Genomic DNA, 19,798 nt, shown 5'->3' with positions numbered 1-19,798 from the left:
TAATTGGGTTCAATCTTATTATGGATCCAGTCTTTATCGCCCATCAGTAAGGTTTTATGTATAAAAAGTTTTTCTCCATCGCTTTTAGTTTTTGAGTTATGATTGAGTAAATTTTCGAAAATCAACAATTTTGATGTTTAATCGATTTAGAGCTAATAAATAAAAAATGGTAATAATTGGGTTCAATCTTGTTATGGATCTAATGTTTATGGCTCATTACTAAGGTTTTATGTATAAAAAGTATTTCCCCATCGCTTTTAGTTTTTGAGTTATGGTTGAGTTAATTTTCGAAAATCAACAATTTTGATGTTTAATCGATTTAGAGCTTATAAATAAAAAATGGTAATAATTGGGTCAATCTTGTTATGGATCTAGTCTTTATGATCCATTACTAAGGTTTTATGTATAAAAAGTTTTTCCCCATCGCTTTTATTTTATGAGTTATGATTGAGTTAATTTTCGAAAATCAACAATTTTGATGTTTAATCGGTTTGGAGCTTATAAATAAAAAATGGTAATAATTGAGTTCAATCTTTTTATGGATCTAGTCTTTATGGTCCATTACTAAGGTTTTATGTATAAAAAGTTTTTCCCCATCGCTTTTATTTTATGAGTTATGATTTAGTTAATTTTCAACAATTTTGATGTTTAATCGATTTAGAGCTTATAAATAAAAAATGGTAATAATTGGGTTCAATCTTGTTATGGATCTAGTCTTTATGATCCATTACTAAGGTTTTATGTATAAAAAGTTTTTCCCCATCGCTTTTATTTTATGAGTTATGATTTAGTTAATTTTCAACAATTTTGATGTTTAATCGATTTAGAGCTTATAAATAAAAAATGGTAATAATTGGGTTCAATCTTGTTATGGATCTAGTCTTTATGATCCATTACTAAGGTTTTATGTATAAAAAGTTTTTCCCCATCGCTTTTATTTTATGAGTTATGATTTAGTTAATTTTCAACAATTTTGATGTTTAATCGATTTAGAGCTTATAAATAAAAAATGGTAATAATTGGGTTCAATCTTGTTATGGATCTAGTCTTTATGATCCATTACTAAGGTTTTATGTATAAAAAGTTTTTCCCCATCGCTTTTATTTTATGAGTTATGATTTAGTTAATTTTCAACAATTTTGATGTTTAATCGATTTAGAGCTTATAAATAAAAAATGGTAATAATTGGGTTCAATTTTGTTATGGATCTAGTCTTTATGGTCCATTACTAAGATTTTATGTATAAAAAGTATTTCCCCATCGCTTTTAGTTTATGAGTTATGATTGAGTTAATTTTCGAAAATCAACAATTTTTATGTTTAATCGGTTTAGAGCTTATAAATCAAAAATGGTAATAATTTAGTTCAATCTTTTTATGGATCTAGTCTCTATGGTCCATTACTAGGTTTTATGTATAAAAAATTTTTTCCCATCGCTTTTAATTTTTGAGTTATAAGTGAGTTAATTATCGAAAATCACCAATTTTGATGATTTTAAAAAATGGTTATAATTGAGTTCAATCTTTTTATGGATCTAGTCTTTATGGTCCATTACTAAGCTTTTATGTATAAAAAATTATTCTCCATCGCTTTTAGTTTTTGAGTTATGATTGAGTTAATTTTCGAAAATCACCAATTTTGATGTTTAATCGATTTATAAAGATTATAAATAAAAAATGGTAATAATTGAGTTCAATCTTTTTATGGATCTAGTCTTTATGGTCCATTACTAAGGTTTTATGTATAAAAAATATTTCCCCATCGCTTTTAGTTTATGAGTTATGATTGAGTTAATTTTCAACAATTTTGATGTTTAATCGATTTAGAGCTTATAAATAAAAAATGGTAATAATTGAGTTCAATCTTTTTATGGATCTAGTCTTTATGGTCCATTACTAAGGTTTTATGTATAAAAAATATTTCCCCATCGCTTTTAGTTTATGAGTTATGATTGAGTTAATTTTCAACAATTTTGATGTTTAATCGATTTAGAGCTTATAAATAAAAAATGGTAATAATTGAGTTCAATCTTTTTATGGATCTAGTCTTTATGGTCCATTACTAAGGTTTTATGTATAAAAAATATTTCCCCATCGCTTTTAGTTTATGAGTTATGATTGAGTTAATTTTCAACAATTTTGATGTTTAATCGATTTAGAGCTTATAAATAAAAAATGGTAATAATTGGGTTCAATCTTTTTATGGATCTAGTCTTTATGGTCCATTACTAAGGTTTTATGTATAAAAAATATTTCCCCATCGCTTTTAGTTTATGAATTATGATTGAGTTAATTTTCGAAAATCAACAATTTTGATGTTTAATCGGTTTGGAGCTTATAAATAAAAAATGGTAATAATTGGGTTCAATCTTGTTATGAATCTAGTCTTTATCGCCCATTACTAAGGTTTTATGTATAAAAAGTTTTTCTCCACCGCTTTTAGTTTATGAGTTATGATTGAGTTAATTTTCGAAAATCAACAATTTTGATGTTTAATCGATTTAGAGCTTATAAATAAAAAAATGGTAATAATTGGGTTCAATCTTGTTATGGATCTAGTCTTTATGGTCCATTATTAAGGTTTTATGTATAAAAAATATTTCCCCATCGCTTTTAGTTTATGAGTTATGATTGAATTAATTTTCAACAATTTTGATGTTTAATCGATTTAGAGCTTATAAATAAAAAATGGTAATAATTGGGTTCAATTTTGTTATGGATCTAGTCTTTATGGTCCATTACTAAGCTTTTATGTATAAAAAGTTATTTTCCATCGCTTTTAGTTTTTGAGTTATGATTGAGTTAATTTTCGAAAATCACCAATTTTGATGTTTAATCGATTTATAAAGATTATAAATAAAAAATGGTAATAATTGGGTTCAATCTTGTTATGGATCTAGTCTCTATGGTCCATTGCTAAGGTTTTATGTATAAAAAATATTTCCCCATCGCTTTTAGTTTATGAGTTATGATTGAATTAATTTTCAACAATTTTGATGTTTAATCGATTTAGAACTTATAAATAAAAAATGGTAATAATTGGGTTCAATCTTGTTATGGATCTAGTCTTTATGGTCCATTACTAAAGTTAAGAAGATACATATACATATATACATGTAGGAGTTTATCCAAGAGAGGGCGTCACTTTTCGGCCTCCCCACCATTCGCGCACACACACATTTTATTTTTTAAGAACATCAAGACCAGTCGAGAGAGTTCCGCCGAAGACGCCGTACGAAACACTCTCAAGACGTGCAAAGACGAATTCATTGTTCATTTTTGTTATTATCAAACAGTTTAATTCTAAAACGTGTTACATTTAAAGAAAGAGCCTACATGTATATGTTACTTCTTTTATAGATTAAGCAAAATTGTTGGTTCTAACTCAATGTCCTTTATCTCCATATTTTTATAATCCAACCCAATGATTATTACACACCATTTTAAAGATAAATCTTTAAGACTTAATTCAAGATATGACTCGTTTCTTTACTACCATAAATAAAACTGTCAGATATTTTTAAATTTTCACCTTTTTTAACATTTATAGATCTCATTTTTCTCCAAATTTTTATTATCCAACCCAATGATTATTATACACCATCTTAAAGATAAATCTTCAAGCTTTAATTTAAAACAAATCTCATTTCTTTATTTCCATAAACAGAGATTTTACCAGTTTTTAAATTTTCACCTTTTCTGACATTTATATAGATTAAGCAAAAATGTTGGTTCTAATTCAATGTCCTTTTTCTCCATATTTTTATAATCTAATCCAATGGTTATTGTACACCATTTTAAAGAGTAACCTTCAAGCTTTAATTTAAAATGAAATTCATTCCCTAATTTCAATAAATACGGTTTCCACGAATTTTTAAATTAACATCTTTTTCGACATTTTTAGGTTATACGAAAATGTAAGTTTTATTTCAACATTTTTTTTCTCAATATTTTTCCAATCCAACCCAACAATTATTATACATCATTTTAAAGAGAAAGCTTTGAACTTTAATTTAAAATAAATTTCATTCCTTAATTTCAATAAATACGGCTTCTAGGAATTTTTAAATTAGCATCTTTTATGACATTTTTAGGTTATACGAAAATGTAAGTTTTATTTCAACATTTTCTTTCTCAATATTTTTCCAACCCAACCCAACAATTATTACACATCATTTTAAAGAGAAAACTTTGAGCTTTAATTTAAAATAAAATTCATTCCTTAATTTTAATAAACACGGCTTCCAGGAATTTTTAAAGTAGCATCTTTTTTGACACTTTTAGGTTATGCAAAAATGTTAGTTTTAACTCAATACTCTTTTCTCAGTATTTTTCTAATTCACCACAACAATTATTGTACATCGATTTAAACAGAAAGCTTTAAGCTTCAATTTAAAATAAGTTTCATTTCTTAATTTCAATAAACACGGCTTCCAGGAATTTTTGAATTAGCATCTTTTTTGACACTTAGATTGTGTGAAAATAGGGGGATTGTATATTTTGCTAAAATTTATTCCAAAAATCTTTACTGAGTGTATTTTAATAGCGTTTTAATTCTGTTTGATTCTGTCACAAAGTTTCAAAATTTTTGACTTCTTGGGACACAAAGGGTTAAAGGTTTTTTAATAAAGATTACAAATATTTCAAAATTGAGGTTGACATTTTAAACATCAGAAGAAGTGATAAATTATCCTATGAGTCAATTTATTGGCCGGCATATAAATGTATTTTAAATGCGAATATGGGCTGGATTAGGTTGAAAAAAAAATAGGGCAGACATTTTTAATGAATCAACAAAAAATCATTAATTTTGGAAAATCTAGTGCCTCGCCCGCAAACGACCTCGGCGAAGTGAGGATAAACAATTTCTTGTGTGAATGTGTACGTTTAATTCATTTTGTAAGATGAACGATATCATCCAACATCGCCGAGATCGCTTTAATCATTCATCAATGATAAATTAACAAAAAATCGTTAGTGTTGTAAGACCTAATGCCTCGGCCGCAAACGACCTCGGCAATTTAGATAAAATCGTTTAAAAAAAACATTTAAAATTAAAATGTGACCAAAATAGAGCCTCGGCCGCAAGCGACCTCGGCTCCTTTTACTCAATCAGCGAATTTTAAATAATTTGGTAATGACAAGTAATTATTTTTTCTTCTTTTTAGTAAGACGGTTTCTTTGCGATGCATAATAGGATTAAGAAGAAGATATAATCGAAGAAAAACCCGGTTTTGCTACATCCCATAGAAGCTTGGAATACAAAAAACAATTTTCTTTTGTTAAATTAATCCATATTTAATATAAATTATTATTAATCTTATAACATTATTTTTATTGTTAATTTTAAATTAAATGTGCCATCTATTGAGATGATTGAAAAATGAAATTTAAAGGTTTCTGTTTTTTTGAATAAATTTTACTAAAAAGTTTCAAAATGTTTCCTTCAATGACCCCTAATTGACCTTGACCTACTTAAAACTAAAAAATTTTCTCAAAACTTTGAGGATGTCTCCTTGAGTTCACCTTGAATGACCTCTAATTCACCTTGACCTACTTAAAATTGAAAATTGTTCTCGAAACTTAGAGGATGTCTCCTTGAGTTCACCTTGAATGACCTCTAATTCACCTTGACCTACTTAAAATTGAAAATTTTTCTCAAAACTTGGAGGATGTCTCCTTGAGTTCACCTTGAATGACCTCTAATTCACCTTGACCTACTTAAAATTGAAAATTTTTCTCGACACTTTGAGAATGTCTCCTTGAGTTCACCTTGAATGACCTCTAATTCACCTTGACCTACTTAAAACTGAAAATTTTTCGCGAATCTTTGAGGATGTCTCCTTGAGTTCACCTTGAGTGACCTCTAATTCACCTTGACCTACTTAAAACTGAAAATTTTTCGCGAATCTTTGAGGAAATCGAGGAGGTAAATTAAAATGCCAGGAGTAATTTGGCGGGAAATATGAATTAATGATACCTACTAATATCAAACAATTATCTAGCGACATCTATCATTCAATAACAAAACTAATCTTATAAACCGAAAACGCTTTGTAACTGCCCAACAGATGTCGCCCCATATTTCGAAAAATAATTTTTTATATTTTATAACTAATTATTGTAAACTGATCAAATATTGTTACAAAACTTGAAAAGGAATTATAAAAAAATCGTATTTAATAATAATAACACTTTATTGCCCCAAATAAAATACAGAATACCTAAACAAATAAATATTCAATTCAAGCTCAATGGGTACAAGAGCAGAAAAGGCAAAAGTGGCACTGATTACAAAAATTATCAAACACCTCTCGCGAAAAAACCGAGAATCGAATTCCAAAAACGAGCAGCCTGGTACGGATTGAATTTTGAACATTCCTTTACTTTATCACAAGCTTCCGATTGCTCACTAGGCTGGAAATCTAGATAAATTTTAAGAATAAATTATAAATAAGATAGGACCAAAGATAGAATCAAAATATTCTGACTTAACCTTCACCGCCTACGTTCTATCAAACAGATAACTCTTAAACAAAGAAACGTCACAAACAAACACACCAACAAATTTAAGACTGAAGTCAAGAAACACAAACACAGTAAATGTATCAACACAAAGTATCTAAAAAGTCTCACTTTAGACATAACCGGAAGGATGAAGCGATTTTTTGTGCAAGGTATTAATTCATTTTGCAAAATTGACGATATTACGATATTTTTTTACCTTATTTAGTAGACTATGTCTCGGACATGCTATGTTTCCTTCACGTATGTTTTCTTGTTGACAATATTAATAAAACAAACTTTTTTGAACAAACTTACGCTAATTAACCAACAAAAAAATTGACGTTTAATGATACGTATCTGCTTTATCGGCTTTTGGACACGTTCTTAATTAAAGTAATTATTTATTATTTTATTAATGTAAATTAATTAATTTATTTGAAATGAAAAATTTTTTTTTAATTAATACGTTTATAATTATTTATTTAAAAATTAATTTAAATAAATAACTAATTTGAATACGTTCAATAAAACGAGTAACAAGAAAAAAATTAAAAGTTTCTGCATTATCGACTTTGAATACGTTCAATTAATAAATCATTGAAATGTCAAAAAAATTAAATTAACCTCAAATAAATAATTAAAAATAAATCTAATAATAATATGTGGGTAATACGTTGTTGTTGTTTGAATCATATGAAGTTGTCCATTTGTCTATTATACGACTACTAACTTCAAGATTAAAATGTTAACGTCAATTTTGACATATTTGTAATTTTCATTAAAAAACATTTAAAATGAATACAAACACAACATATTTAACTTCAATATTAATGATGTTATGGTCAAGTTCCGGTTAGAAATGTCAACGTCAATTTTGACATATCCGTAATTTTATCGAAATGTCTTAAAACAAATATAAATCTTCGTTAAAAACGAAAATACAAGAAAAAATCTCTAAAATTGAGGTTGGTATTAATATTTAAAAATTATGTTGCTAACTTCATTGTTGCTAACTTCGGGTTTATTGTTTTTTATTCAAACTTTTTTGTTTTTTGAGATAAGTTCGTCATGTTTGGGCTCATTTGAACGGTTATTTAATAACGATTACGAATACAGCAAAATTAAAGTTGAAATTATTACCATGAAGTTGTTACTTTGTGATATTTTGGTTTGAAATGTCAACCTCAATTTTGACGTATTTGTAATCGTCATTAAGAATCCTTTAAAATGAGTACCAACACGACATATTTCATTTCAATATTAATAAAGATATGGTCAACTTCCGGTTAGAAATGTCAAGGTAAAATTTGACGTATTTGTGATCTTCATTAAAAATACTTTAAAATGAGTCCAAACATGATACGTTTAACTTCAATATTACCCGAGATATAAGCAATTTCCGGTTAGAAATGTCAACGTCAATTTTGACATATACGTAATTTTATCAAAATGTCTTAAATCAAATATAATGTTTAATAAAAAACGAAAATACAAGAAAACACCTCTAAAATTGAGGTTGGTATTAATATTTAAAAATTATGTTGCTAACTTCATTGTTGCCAACTTCGGATTTAATGCTTTTTATTCTAACTTTTTTGTTTTTTGAGATAAGTGCGTCATGTTTGGGCTCATTTTAAAGGTTATTTAATAAGGATTACGAATACATCAAAATTAATATTGACATTAACACCATGAAATTGTCAACCTTTGAACTTTTGGTTTAAAATGTCAATCTCAATTTTGACATATTTGTAATCGTCGTTAAGAATCCTTTAAAATGAGTACCAATACGACATATTTTATTTCAATATTAATAAAATTATGGTAAAATTCCGGTTAGAAATGTCAACGTCAATTTTGACATATTAGTAATTTTATCAAAATGTCAATACAAATATAATTTTTCATAAAAAACGAAAATACAAGAAAATATCTCTAAAATTGAGGTTGGTATTAATATTTAAAAATTATGTTGCTAACTTCATTGTTGCCAACTTCGGATTTAACGCTTTTTATTCTAACTTTTTTGTTTTTTGAGATAAGTGCGTCATGTTTGGGCTCATTTTAAAGGTTATTTAATAAGGATTACGAATACATCAAAATTAATATTGACATTAACACCATAAAGTTATCAACTTTTGAACTTTTGGTTTAAAATGTCAACCTCAATTTTGACATATTTGTAATCGCCGTTAAGAATCCTTTAAAATGAGTACCAACACGACATATTTTATTTCAATATTAATAAAGTTATGATCAAATTCCGGTTAGAAATGTCAACGTCAATTTTGACATATTCGTAATTTTATCGTAATGTCTTAAAACAAATATAATTTTTCATAAAAAACGATAATACAAGAAAAAATCTCTAAAATTGAGGTTGGTATTAATATTTAAAAATTATGTTGCTAACTTCATTGTTGCCAACTTCGGATTTAATGCATTTTAATCTAACTTTTTTGTTTTTTGAGATAAGTGCGTCATGTTTGGGCTCATTTTAAAGGTTATTTAATAAGGATTACGAATACATCAAAATTAATATTGACATTAACACCATAAAGTTATCAACTTTTGAACTTTTGGTTTAAAATGTCAACCTCAATTTTGACATATTTGTAATCGTCGTTAAGAATCCTTTAAAATGAGTACCAACACGACACATTTTATTTCAATATTAATAAAATTATGGTAAAATTCCGGTTAGAAATGTCAACGTCAATTTTGACATATTCGTAATTTTTTCGAAATGTCTTAAAACAAATATAATTCTTCATAAAAAACGAAAATACAAGAAAAAATCTCTAAAATTGAGGTTGGTATTAATATTTAAAAATTATGTTGCTAACTTCATTGTTGCCAACTTCGGATTTAACGCTTTTTATTCTAACTTTTTTGTTTTTTGAGATAAATGCGTCATTTTAAAGGTTATTTAATAAAGATTACGAATACATCAAAATTAAAGTTGAAATGATCACCATGAAGTTAACCTTTAATATTTTCGGTTTGAAATGTCAAAGTCAATTTTCGATTGATATAATACTAATTATTAAGAAGCCACCAAATTAATCGCTTTGTTGTTTTTCGCAATATTATTTATGCTTTAAGTTTAATTCCAAAGCGACATCTGTTATTCAATAGCGAAACTAATACCGACTAAAATTACAGAAATCTTTTCTTTAAATTAATTTCAACTCACCCGATTCCGATTCTTCACTACATTGAGACTCCTGCCGCCCATTAACCGAATTCCCCCGGCTAGAATGCCCCCCATTATTCGATCTTCCATTAAAACTCCTCAAATATCGATCCCGATCGCGATCTTGCGACTGAGATCTCGGATAGAAATGGTGTTTTGAGACAACACCCGCTTGATCATCCTAAAAAATTAATTATTAATTGAAAAAACAACAAATAAATCAACTTACATCTCTTAAATTAAACGTTATCTCGAGATTATTCATGAAATTGTTGTAAAACTCGGGATAAAGATCCAAGACGTCCAAAAGATCATCGCGGTGAATCTTGTGAAGATCGCAATACGTTAAAGCTCGAACGCTGCAGCTTGATTTTCCAAGCGTCGAATGAACGCAGGGGTTTTCCCCGAAAATATCGAATTTCCCCAAAATCGCCATGACGATATCGTCTCTTAATATTTCAATTTGTCCCCTTGAAATGAAATACAACGAAGTTAAAACATCGCCGCGGTGCACTAACGTATCACCAGGTGGCGCGTGAGTTGTTTTAAACTTCAAAGTTAACGCCCGTAAACATCCGGGACTTGCACCGTCGAAAACCGTGCAATTTTGTAGCAAATTTCGATTCAAATGTAGGCAAATATCCGCTTGGAGGCATTCCGGGAATCCTTTTAAAACCGAATTCATATCGATTCCATTCGTGTAGGTCCACGCGTGCTGGAAGTATTCTTCTAAACGTTGTCGGAGTGGATGGGGGATTTGGTGGAATCGGATGAATTCGCGCACGCGCAACATTTGGGTGTGATAACGGGCGGTTCCTGAATATAAACGTTGGATGATTGCGGAAACGTTGCCGAAGATGCTTGCGTACATTAAAGCTAAAAATTGATTCATTAAGATGATTCATTAAGTTTTAATGTTAACTCACATCCGATTAGCATGACGAGTATCGTAAAAATCTTCTCTGTGTCGGTATTTGGAGCGACGTTACCAAATCCGACGCTTGTTAACGAAGTAAAAGTAAAATACAAGGCGGTGACATAGCGACTTTTTATACTCGGACCACTTCCCGTTTCGTTTGTATATTCTTGTTGGGTGTCGTGAGCTAAGCTATCCAACCATCCAATTTTTGCGTCCAACATGGATCTTTCAGCGTTTCCAATCGCATACCTAAATCAAAAAATTCTTTATAAGTAAATTTATTTCCAAAAAAAAGAGGTGATTTATTAAATTAGATAATCAAATTAATTAAAAACTCTCTAAAGATGCAGCCTAAATTTTAAAATCTAATCTAACTCATTCTACTCACCATATGCAAGCTAACCAATGCGCGATCAACGCGAACGTAGCCATCAACAGGAGTAGGACGGCCGCCCCGTATTCCGAATAACGATCGATTTTTCGAGCTACACGTACTAAACGCAGTAAACGAGCGGTCTTCAGGAGGCCCATTAACGTGGTCGCCTGAAAGGAAGATAGGAAAAGGTGGGTGATGGACTCTTCTTCATCTTAATGCTTTGATTGCTTTTAAAAAACGACATTTTTCCCCGATTTTCTCAAAACTAATTCGATTCATCGCATCGATCATTTTTATTTCGTTCGTATTGAATTCCCCGTGAAAAATGCTGCAATTTGATATGTCGCATGATTGGGTTATGTTGATTTTAAAAAAATTCAAAATGGCGCCTGTCAATAAGTTACCAACCGAATTAATTTTATTGAATTCCCTATGAAAAATGCTTTAATTTGATATGTCACATGACTAGGTTATGTTGATTTTAAAAAAATTCAAAATGGCGCCTGTCAATAAGTTACCAACCGAACTAATTTTATTGAATTCCCCATGAAAAATGCTTTAATTTGATATGTCACATGACTAGGTTATTCTGATTTTAGAAAAAATTCTAAATGGCGCCTGTCAATTTTTTGTGTATTTTTTTAATTCAATTTATAATTTATCGAATTCCCTATGAAAAATGCTTTAATTTGATATATCACATGATTAGGTTATGTTGAGTGACAACAAAATTCAAGATGGCGCTCAATGATCATATCAATATGATCATTTTGGCTAATTTTAACATAAATACATCGTGTTTGGACTTAAATGAATCGTATTTTTAACACGAATTTAATAATATAAATCATTTTGAATTTGCTTTAATAATATATAATATATAATATAATATAATATATATTTTAATTTGTTCTTAAAAATGATAAATTTGGGCTATGTTAAAAAATGTTATTTTTATTAAATTCTCCGTGAAAAAAGCTTTAATTTGATGTGTAACTCGATTATATTAGATTAAATGATAAAAAAATTCAAGATGGCGCCTAATGATCATATCAATATGATCATTTCGATTAATTTTGAGATAAACACGTCGAGTTTGGACTTAAATTAAACGTCTTTTTAACGCGAATTTAAAAATATTAATCAGTTTGAATTTGTTTTAATAATATAGATGGCGCCTCTTAATAATGATGAATTTAGGTTGTTAAATTTTTTTTTTATTTATATTTATTAAATTCTCCGTGAAAAAAGCTTTAATTTGATGTGTAACTCGATTAGGTTAGGTTAAGTGATAAAAAAATTCAAGATGGCGCCCAATGATCATATCAATATGATCATTTCGGTTAATTTTGAGATAAACATGTCGAGTTTGTACTTAAATGAAACGTCTGTTTAACACGAATTTAAAAATATTAATCATTTTTAATTTGTTTTAATAACATAGATGGCGCCTTTTAATAAAGATGAATTTAGGTTATATTACAAAAATTTTTTGATTTAATTTTATTTTTATTAAATTCTCCGTAAAAAATGCTTTAATTTGATGTGTAACTCGATTAGGTTAGGTTAAGTGATTAAAAAATTCAAGATGGCGCCCAATGATCATATCAATATGATCATTTCGGTTAATTTTGAGATAAACACGTCGAGTTTGGACTTAAATTAAACATCTTCTTAACGCGAATTTAAAAATATAAATCATTTTTAATTTGTTTTAATAATATAGATGGCGCCTCTTAATAATAATGAATTTAGGTTGTTTAAAATTTTTTTTTTCATTTAAATTTATTAAATTCTCCGTGAAAAAAGCTTTAATTTGATGTGTAACTCGATTAGGTTAGGTTAAGTGTTAAAAAAATTCAAGATGGCGCCCAACGATCATATCAATATGATCATTTCGGTTAATTTTGAGATAAACACGTCGAGTTTGGACTTAAATTAAACGTCTTCTTAACGCGAATTTAAAAATATAAATCATTTTTAATTTGTTTCAATAATATAGATGGCGCCTCTTAATAATGATGAATTTAAGCTGTGTTAAAATTTTTTTTAATTTAAATTTATATTTATTAAATTCTCCGTGAAAAAAGCTTTAATTTGATGTGTAACTCGATTATATTAGATTAAATGATAAAAAAATTCAAGATGGCGCCCAATGATCATATCAATATGATCATTTCGATTAATTTTGAGATAAACATGTCGAGTTTGGACTTAAATTAAACGTCTTTTTAACGCGAATTTAAATATATAAATCATTTTTAATTTATTTTAATAATATAGATGGCACCTTTTAATAAAGATGAATTTAGGTTATATTACAAAATTTTATTGATTTAATTTTATTTTTATTAAATTCTCCGTAAAAGATGCTTTAATTTGATTTGTAACTCGATTAGGTTAGGTTAAGCGATAAAAAAATTCAAGATGGCGCCCAACGTTCATATTAATATGATCATTTCGGTTAATTTTGAGATAAACACGTCGAGTTTGGACTTAAATGAAACGTCTTTTTAACGCGAATTTAAAAATATAAATCATTTTGAATTTGTTTTAATAATATAGATGGCGCCTCTTAATAATGATGAATTTAGGTTGTGTTAAAAATTTTTTTTTTAATTTAAATTTATATTTATTAAATTCTTCGTGAAAAAAGCTTTAATTTGATGTGTAACCCGATTATGTTACATTAAATGATAAAAAAATTCAAGATGACGCCCAATGATCATATCAATATGATCATTTCGATTAATTTTGAGATAAACACGTCGAGTTTGGACTTAAATTAAACGTCTTTTTAACGCGAATTTAAAAATATTAATCATTTTGAATTTGTTTTAATAATATAGATGGCGTCTCTTAATAATGATGAATTTAGGTTGTTTAAAATTTTTTTTTTAATTTAAATTTATTAAATTTTCCGTAAAAAAAAGCTTTAATTTGATGTGTAACTCGATTAGGTTAGGTTAAGTGATAAAAAAAATCAAGATGGCGCCCAACGATCATATCAATATGATCGTTTCGGTTAATTTTGAGATAAACACGTCGAGTTTGGACTTAAATTAAACATCTTTTTAACGCGAATTCATAAATATGAGTTATTTTGAATTTGTTTTAATAATATAGATGGCGCCTTTTAATAACGATGAAGTTTTAGGTTGTGTTAAAAAAATTGTTGATTTAATTTTATTTAATTCTCCATAAAAAAAGGTTTAATTTGATGTATCACTCGATTAGGTAAAATTGAACGATTAAAAAATTCAAGATGGCGCCCAACCATCATATTAATATGATCATTTTGATTAATTTTAAAATAAATATGCCGTGTTTGGGCTCAAATTAAAAGTCTCGTTTTCAAGAATGCAAAAATAGTGGTATATTTTAAATTTTTTTAAACACATAGATGGCGCCTATTAAAAATAATAAATTTAGGTTATGTTAAAAATTTTTTTTTGATAAAATCATTCTTTATTTTAATATTTATTTAAAATCATTTAATTTAATTAGATTGGATGATAAAAAAAATCAAAATGGCGCCCAACAATCATATTAATATGATCATTTTGGTTGTTTTTAAGATAAATATGCCGTGTTTGGGCTCAAATTAAAAGTCTCGTTTCCAACAGTACGAAAATAATGATAATTTTTAATTTTCTTTTAATGTAGGTGGCGCTTCTTAAATACGATCATATTAATATGATCAATTCGGCTATTTTTAAGATAAATGTGTCGTGTTTGGACTTAAATTAAGCGCCTCTTTGTTCAGATTGTGATAATAATGGTGTTTAAATGATTTCATTTTATGGCGGGGAGGATTTTGTGTTTTTTTTGCTGTAACATCTAATAACATGCTTTTATAACATAAAAAAGGAAAAATTCTGCCAAAAGCCATTTCAGCTTGGGTTTTTTTGATCAAAAATATTTAAAGTTGTTCTTTTTACCTCGCATTTTCGAGACAATGTTTCGAGAAAAGCTGCATATTGCCAAAAGCGTGATTTTTTACTTTAAATATATAATAAATATATAATAAAAGTAATAGCGTTAAAAATGAGGGATTTTAATTTGTTTTATGGGAGAAATGAAAATTAAAAGATAAATAAGTATGCGAGGCAAAAATTGTATATTGCATTGTTTTTTTTGATTGAGAAATTTGAGATATACAATTTTTGCCTAAATTTTTTTTAATTAATTTTTAGGATGACTACCTCGTCTTTATCCAAGCCCAACTAGACAAAAGAACATGGACACTTTAAAATCTACCCTAATAAAATTGTATTTTTTTTTGTAATATCTCAAAAATTTTCAAGTTTTATCTCGAAACACCAATTTCTAACCAAAAAAAATGAAAATTAAAAAAAATTAATCAAAAAAGACACCAAAAGGGATAATATACATTTTAGATCATTAATTTTTTTTAAATTTTTTTCTAAAACACACCGTTCTAAACACAATCTAAGAAAAACACTTAATTAATTAAAAATAAACGCTTTTGGCACTCACCTCGTCGGTGTCTTGTCGAAAAAACAACAAATCGAACGGAATCGCCGCCACCAAATCGATCAAAAACCACCCTTTCAAATAATGCACGGCTATTTTCCCCGGATGCGAAACAACCTCCTCGTTAGAACTCACAAAAGTCGTCCGAAAATTGATCAAAATATCAATTATAAAGGTCACATCAACTAGAAATTAATCAACAAAATCAAAATAAATTTTCCCAATTCATTTTTAACCTCACCAATAAGATCAATGATAACGATCGGATCCTCCGTGTATTTTTTCGAATTTTTCCTCGTGTTAAAATCGGGCTCACTGAGTAAGAAGGCTGCGACGTAAGGCGTTACGATCGCCGTGTACATAACAAGAATCAAAATGATCCAATCCCAGGCTGCTTTGAAAGGCGAATAATGGAGAATCGTCCAATTATGAATCGTAGGATTTTGAAGTTTATATTCGGGCAAAACGTCAGCTCCCAGTGAAAGCACCTAAAATGAATCAAAACAGTTATAAATATATAATTTAATTTAAGTAACCTTAGATTTGAAACAATTCCAAGAAACTCCCATGTCGGGTTGGAGTCGGATGAAAAGTGGCGAATATAGAAGCTGCGAGCTTTTATATTTTCCTCTTAAAGTTCGAATGGAAAATATATAGGGGGGTGGGGATGATTAAATCTTGTTTTTAATAAACTTTGAGAATTAATTAAAGTAAAAGAGATGTTTTTTGTGATTAAAACATTTATTCGTTCTTCGTATTCGGTTCAACGCTACATTATTCACGTGATGGCGTTCGGAAAGAGAGAGGAGGAACATGTGTCGGTCACGAACTAATCAATAAGTTTTAACTCCACAACGATAAATGTACACAGAAACACAACAAAAAAGAAACTTACTTTTCCAATATTACTTTTCACGTTATTCGATCCCGGACTAATCGGACTTTTCAAGTTTTCGTAATCCCTATTGTTCATTCCGGCCATGTTGGGCATCCCATTACACGGCTCGATTTTAACGACGCTTTTCCCGGAATCGTGGAAACCTGTCCCTTTAATTCGAACGCTACTCCATTTCGTTATAAAATTCGAAACGCTTTCATTCCTTCCGATCTCGTACTTCAAAGATCCCCCGATGTATCTTCTTTTATCCACGCTCAACTTTCTTGGCTCTTTCGAAACGTTCGAGTTCGCATCGAAGCTGTTATTTCGGTTCTTCACGTTGATATCGACCGATAGTTTCCTGATGTCTTTAATTATTTCTAAATTTTGGACCGCCACCGAAGATTTCCGCGTTGTTTCCGGGCTGGAAGTCGCTGAGGTTATGATCAGCGGGATATCGGTTGGTTTAAGCAAGCTTTCTGATGCCATCACTCAGAATCGAGATAAAAATGTCATCTTCTTGATCTTAAGGAGCACTTCTATTTGTTAAGATCGTTCCTCTTGACATCTTTTTCATTTAAAATTTCATTTCGAATAATCCAAATGGAAAAATTTCGATTTTGAAACGAAATTGTTTTCTTGGAATAAATTAAAATTCATAAAAAAATTTTTTTCTTAATAAATAAGTATTTCTAATCGATAGGAAATTTAAAAACGATTCATTTAAGTCCAAACACGATGAATTTCCGATAAAAACTCAAAAAGATATTGATAAAAATAAAAAACAAGATGGCGGATTTTGACGTTTTGAGGTTATAAACTATTCTTTTTCTAAAATATGGGTTGTTGGGTATCAAATTGCGCCATTTTTTATTCTTATTCCAATTTTAAGACAATTTTATAATAAAAAAATTTTTTTTTAATAAATAAGTATTTCTAATCGATAGGAAATTTAAAAACTATTCATTTAAGTCCAAACACGATGAATTTCCGATAAAAACTCAAAAAGATATTGATAAAAATAAAAAACAAGATGGCGGATTTTGACGTTTTGAGGTTATAAACTATTCTTTTTCTAAAATATGGGTTGTTGGGTATCAAATTGCGCCATTTTTTATTCTTATTCCAATTTTAAGACAATTTTATAATAAAAAAAATTTTTTTTAATAAATAAGTATTTCTAATCGACAAGAAATTTAAAAACGATTCATTTAAGTCCAAACACGATGAATTTCCGATAAAAATTCAAAAAGATATTGATAAAAATAAAAAACAAGATGGCGGATTTTGACGTTTTGAGGTTATAAACTATTCTTTTTCTAAAATATGGGTTGTTGGGTATCAAATTGCGCCATTTTTTATTCTTATTCCAATTTTAAGACAATTTTATAATAAAAACATTTTTTTTTAATAAATAAATGTTTCCAACCGGTAGGAAATTTAAAAACGATTCATTTAAGTCCAAACATGACGCGTTTCCGATAAAAACTCAAAAAGATATTGATAAAACTAAAAAACAAGATGGCGGATTTTAACGTTTTGAGGTTATAAACCACTTTTTTTTCTAAAATATGGGTTGTTGGGTATCAAATTGCGCCATTTTCTATTCTTATTCCAATTTTAAGACAATTTTACAATAAAAATTTTTTTTTTTAATATACAAGTATTTCTAATCGATAAGAAATTTAAAAACGATTCATTTAAGTCCAAACACGACGCGTTTCCGATAAAAACTCAAAAAGATATTGATAAAAATAAAAAAAACAAGATGGCGGATTTTGACGTTTTGAGGTTATAAACAATTCTTTTCCTAAAATATGGGTTGTTGGGTATCAAATTGCGCTATTTTTTATTCTTATTCCAATTTTAAGACAATTTTATTATTAAAAAAATTTTTTTTTTATAAATAAATGTTTGTAACCGGTAGAAAATTTAAAAACGATTCATTTAAGTCCAAACACGACGCTTTTCCGATAAAAACTCAAAAAGATATTGATAAAACTAAAAAAACAAGATGGCGGATTTTGACATTTTGAGGTTATAAAATTTTTTTTTGCCTAAAATATGGGTTGTTGGGTATCAAATTTCATCATTTTAAATTCTTATCCCGATTTTAAAGCAATTTTATAATTAAAAAAAAAATTTTTAATAAACAAGTATTTCTAATCGTTAGGAAATTTAAAAACGATTCATTTAAGTCCAAACACGACGCGTTTCCGACAAAAACTCAAAAAGATATTGATAAAACTAAAAAACAAGATGGCGGATTTTGACGTTTTGAGGTTATAAAATTTTTTTTTGTCTAAAATATGTGTTGTTGGGTATCAAATTTCATCATTTTAAATACTTATCTCAATTTTTAAGTTATAAATGTTATATTATTTCGTTTATAATTATTATTATCGCTTGAGAATAGGTTCTAATTATTACATGAAACCATACTCAACGTAACGTGTCCATTTCAACAGGATCAAATTTCCGAATTGATTCGCGTAATGAACTGAACCCCCTCAAATACCGGTGTAGGCTCTTCTTCGTTCAATATTACTGTATAATGTAACTATCTTGATTACGTCATAGCGTATTGATCGTTAATATTATATAATATATTATTATATTTGTACCAGACAATTTTCAAATTCCGGTCAATCAATAGTTACCTACACCTATACAACTAAGAATTATTGAAATAATGTTGTTCGTCGCGTTAACGTCGAAGCCATTCAAATCCTCGACAATACCAACCTGATTAAAAGACTTAACAGGATCAAACCCGTTGAATGTCGATATGTTACCAATTTCATTTCGAAAATATTAAATAATTTTGACTCGAAATCGACATTTTCTTGAAGTAAATTAAAAATCCTTTGAAACGAGTACAAACTCGATACATTTATCTTTAAAAATACGCGAGATATGGGCTACTTCCGGTTTTAAATGTCAAATTTGATTTTTTAATATTTTTAATCTTTGTTAAAAAACGTTAAAATAAGTCGAAACACGAAGGGGTTATCTCAAAAAATAGCCGAGATATCACTATTTTTTTGATGTTGCCAACTTCACGTCGAATTTGACATTTATTAATTTGTTGTTGTATCTCGGTTGTTTTTTGAGATAACCCCATCGTGTTTGGGCTCGTTTTGAAGGATTTTTAATAAAGATTAAGAATATTTTAAAAAAATCCGTCATAATTAAATAAATAAAAAATAATAAACAATTTTGATTTAAAATCGACGTTTTCTTGTAGAAAATTAAAAATCCTTTGAAATGAGTACAAACTCGATACATTTATCTTTAAAAATACGCGAGATATGGGCTACTTCCGGTTTTAAATGTCAAATTTGATTTTTTAATATTTTTAATCTTTGTTAAAAAACGTTAAAATAAGTCGAAACACGAAGGGGTTATCTCAAAAAATAGCCGAGATA

The 19,798-nt window shown here is 28.2% G+C and overlaps 2 protein-coding genes across 10 annotated transcripts in view; one reads left to right on the top strand and one right to left on the bottom strand.

Moving 5' to 3' along the window:
• The window catches only part of LOC111416152 (voltage-gated inwardly rectifying potassium channel KCNH6-like), an 84,545-nt gene that overhangs the window by 21,941 nt on the left and 42,806 nt on the right, over positions 1 to 19,798 (bottom strand). For 6 of the 8 annotated variants that reach the window (XM_071201081.1, XM_023048107.2, XM_023048125.2 and 3 more), the window contains 7 exons: positions 15,735 to 15,981; positions 15,497 to 15,678; positions 15,202 to 15,222; positions 11,009 to 11,163; positions 10,628 to 10,869; positions 9,931 to 10,577; positions 9,702 to 9,882 (listed from right to left, as the gene is read on the bottom strand). In XM_071201081.1, coding sequence (XP_071057182.1) covers positions 9,702 to 9,882; positions 9,931 to 10,577; positions 10,628 to 10,869; positions 11,009 to 11,163; positions 15,202 to 15,222; positions 15,497 to 15,678; positions 15,735 to 15,981 — 1,675 coding nt within the window. Of the gene's footprint in view, positions 1 to 9,701; positions 9,883 to 9,930; positions 10,578 to 10,627; positions 10,870 to 11,008; positions 11,164 to 15,201; positions 15,223 to 15,496; positions 15,679 to 15,734; positions 15,982 to 16,388; positions 16,939 to 19,798 lie in introns of all 8 variants that reach the window. The other 2 variants (XM_023048147.2, XM_023048117.2) reach the window with 2 other exon arrangements.
• Positions 1 to 19,798, top strand: part of LOC111416216 (Elongator complex protein 4) — a 91,931-nt gene that overhangs the window by 63,266 nt on the left and 8,867 nt on the right. The window contains exon 9 of one of the 2 annotated variants that reach the window (XR_002706504.2): positions 5,167 to 5,436. The exons of the other annotated variant lie outside the window; for it this stretch is intronic. The gene's annotated coding sequence lies outside the window, so the exon portion shown is untranslated. Of the gene's footprint in view, positions 1 to 5,166; positions 5,437 to 19,798 lie in introns of those variants that run through there. 2 annotated transcript variants of the gene reach the window in all.

Source organism: Onthophagus taurus, unplaced genomic scaffold (assembly GCF_036711975.1).
Source record: "Onthophagus taurus isolate NC unplaced genomic scaffold, IU_Otau_3.0 ScKx7SY_16, whole genome shotgun sequence".
NCBI classification, from domain to species: domain Eukaryota; kingdom Metazoa; phylum Arthropoda; class Insecta; order Coleoptera; family Scarabaeidae; genus Onthophagus; species Onthophagus taurus.
Note: the sequence above shows the minus strand (reverse complement) of the source record. Positions and strands in the feature narration are given on the sequence as shown.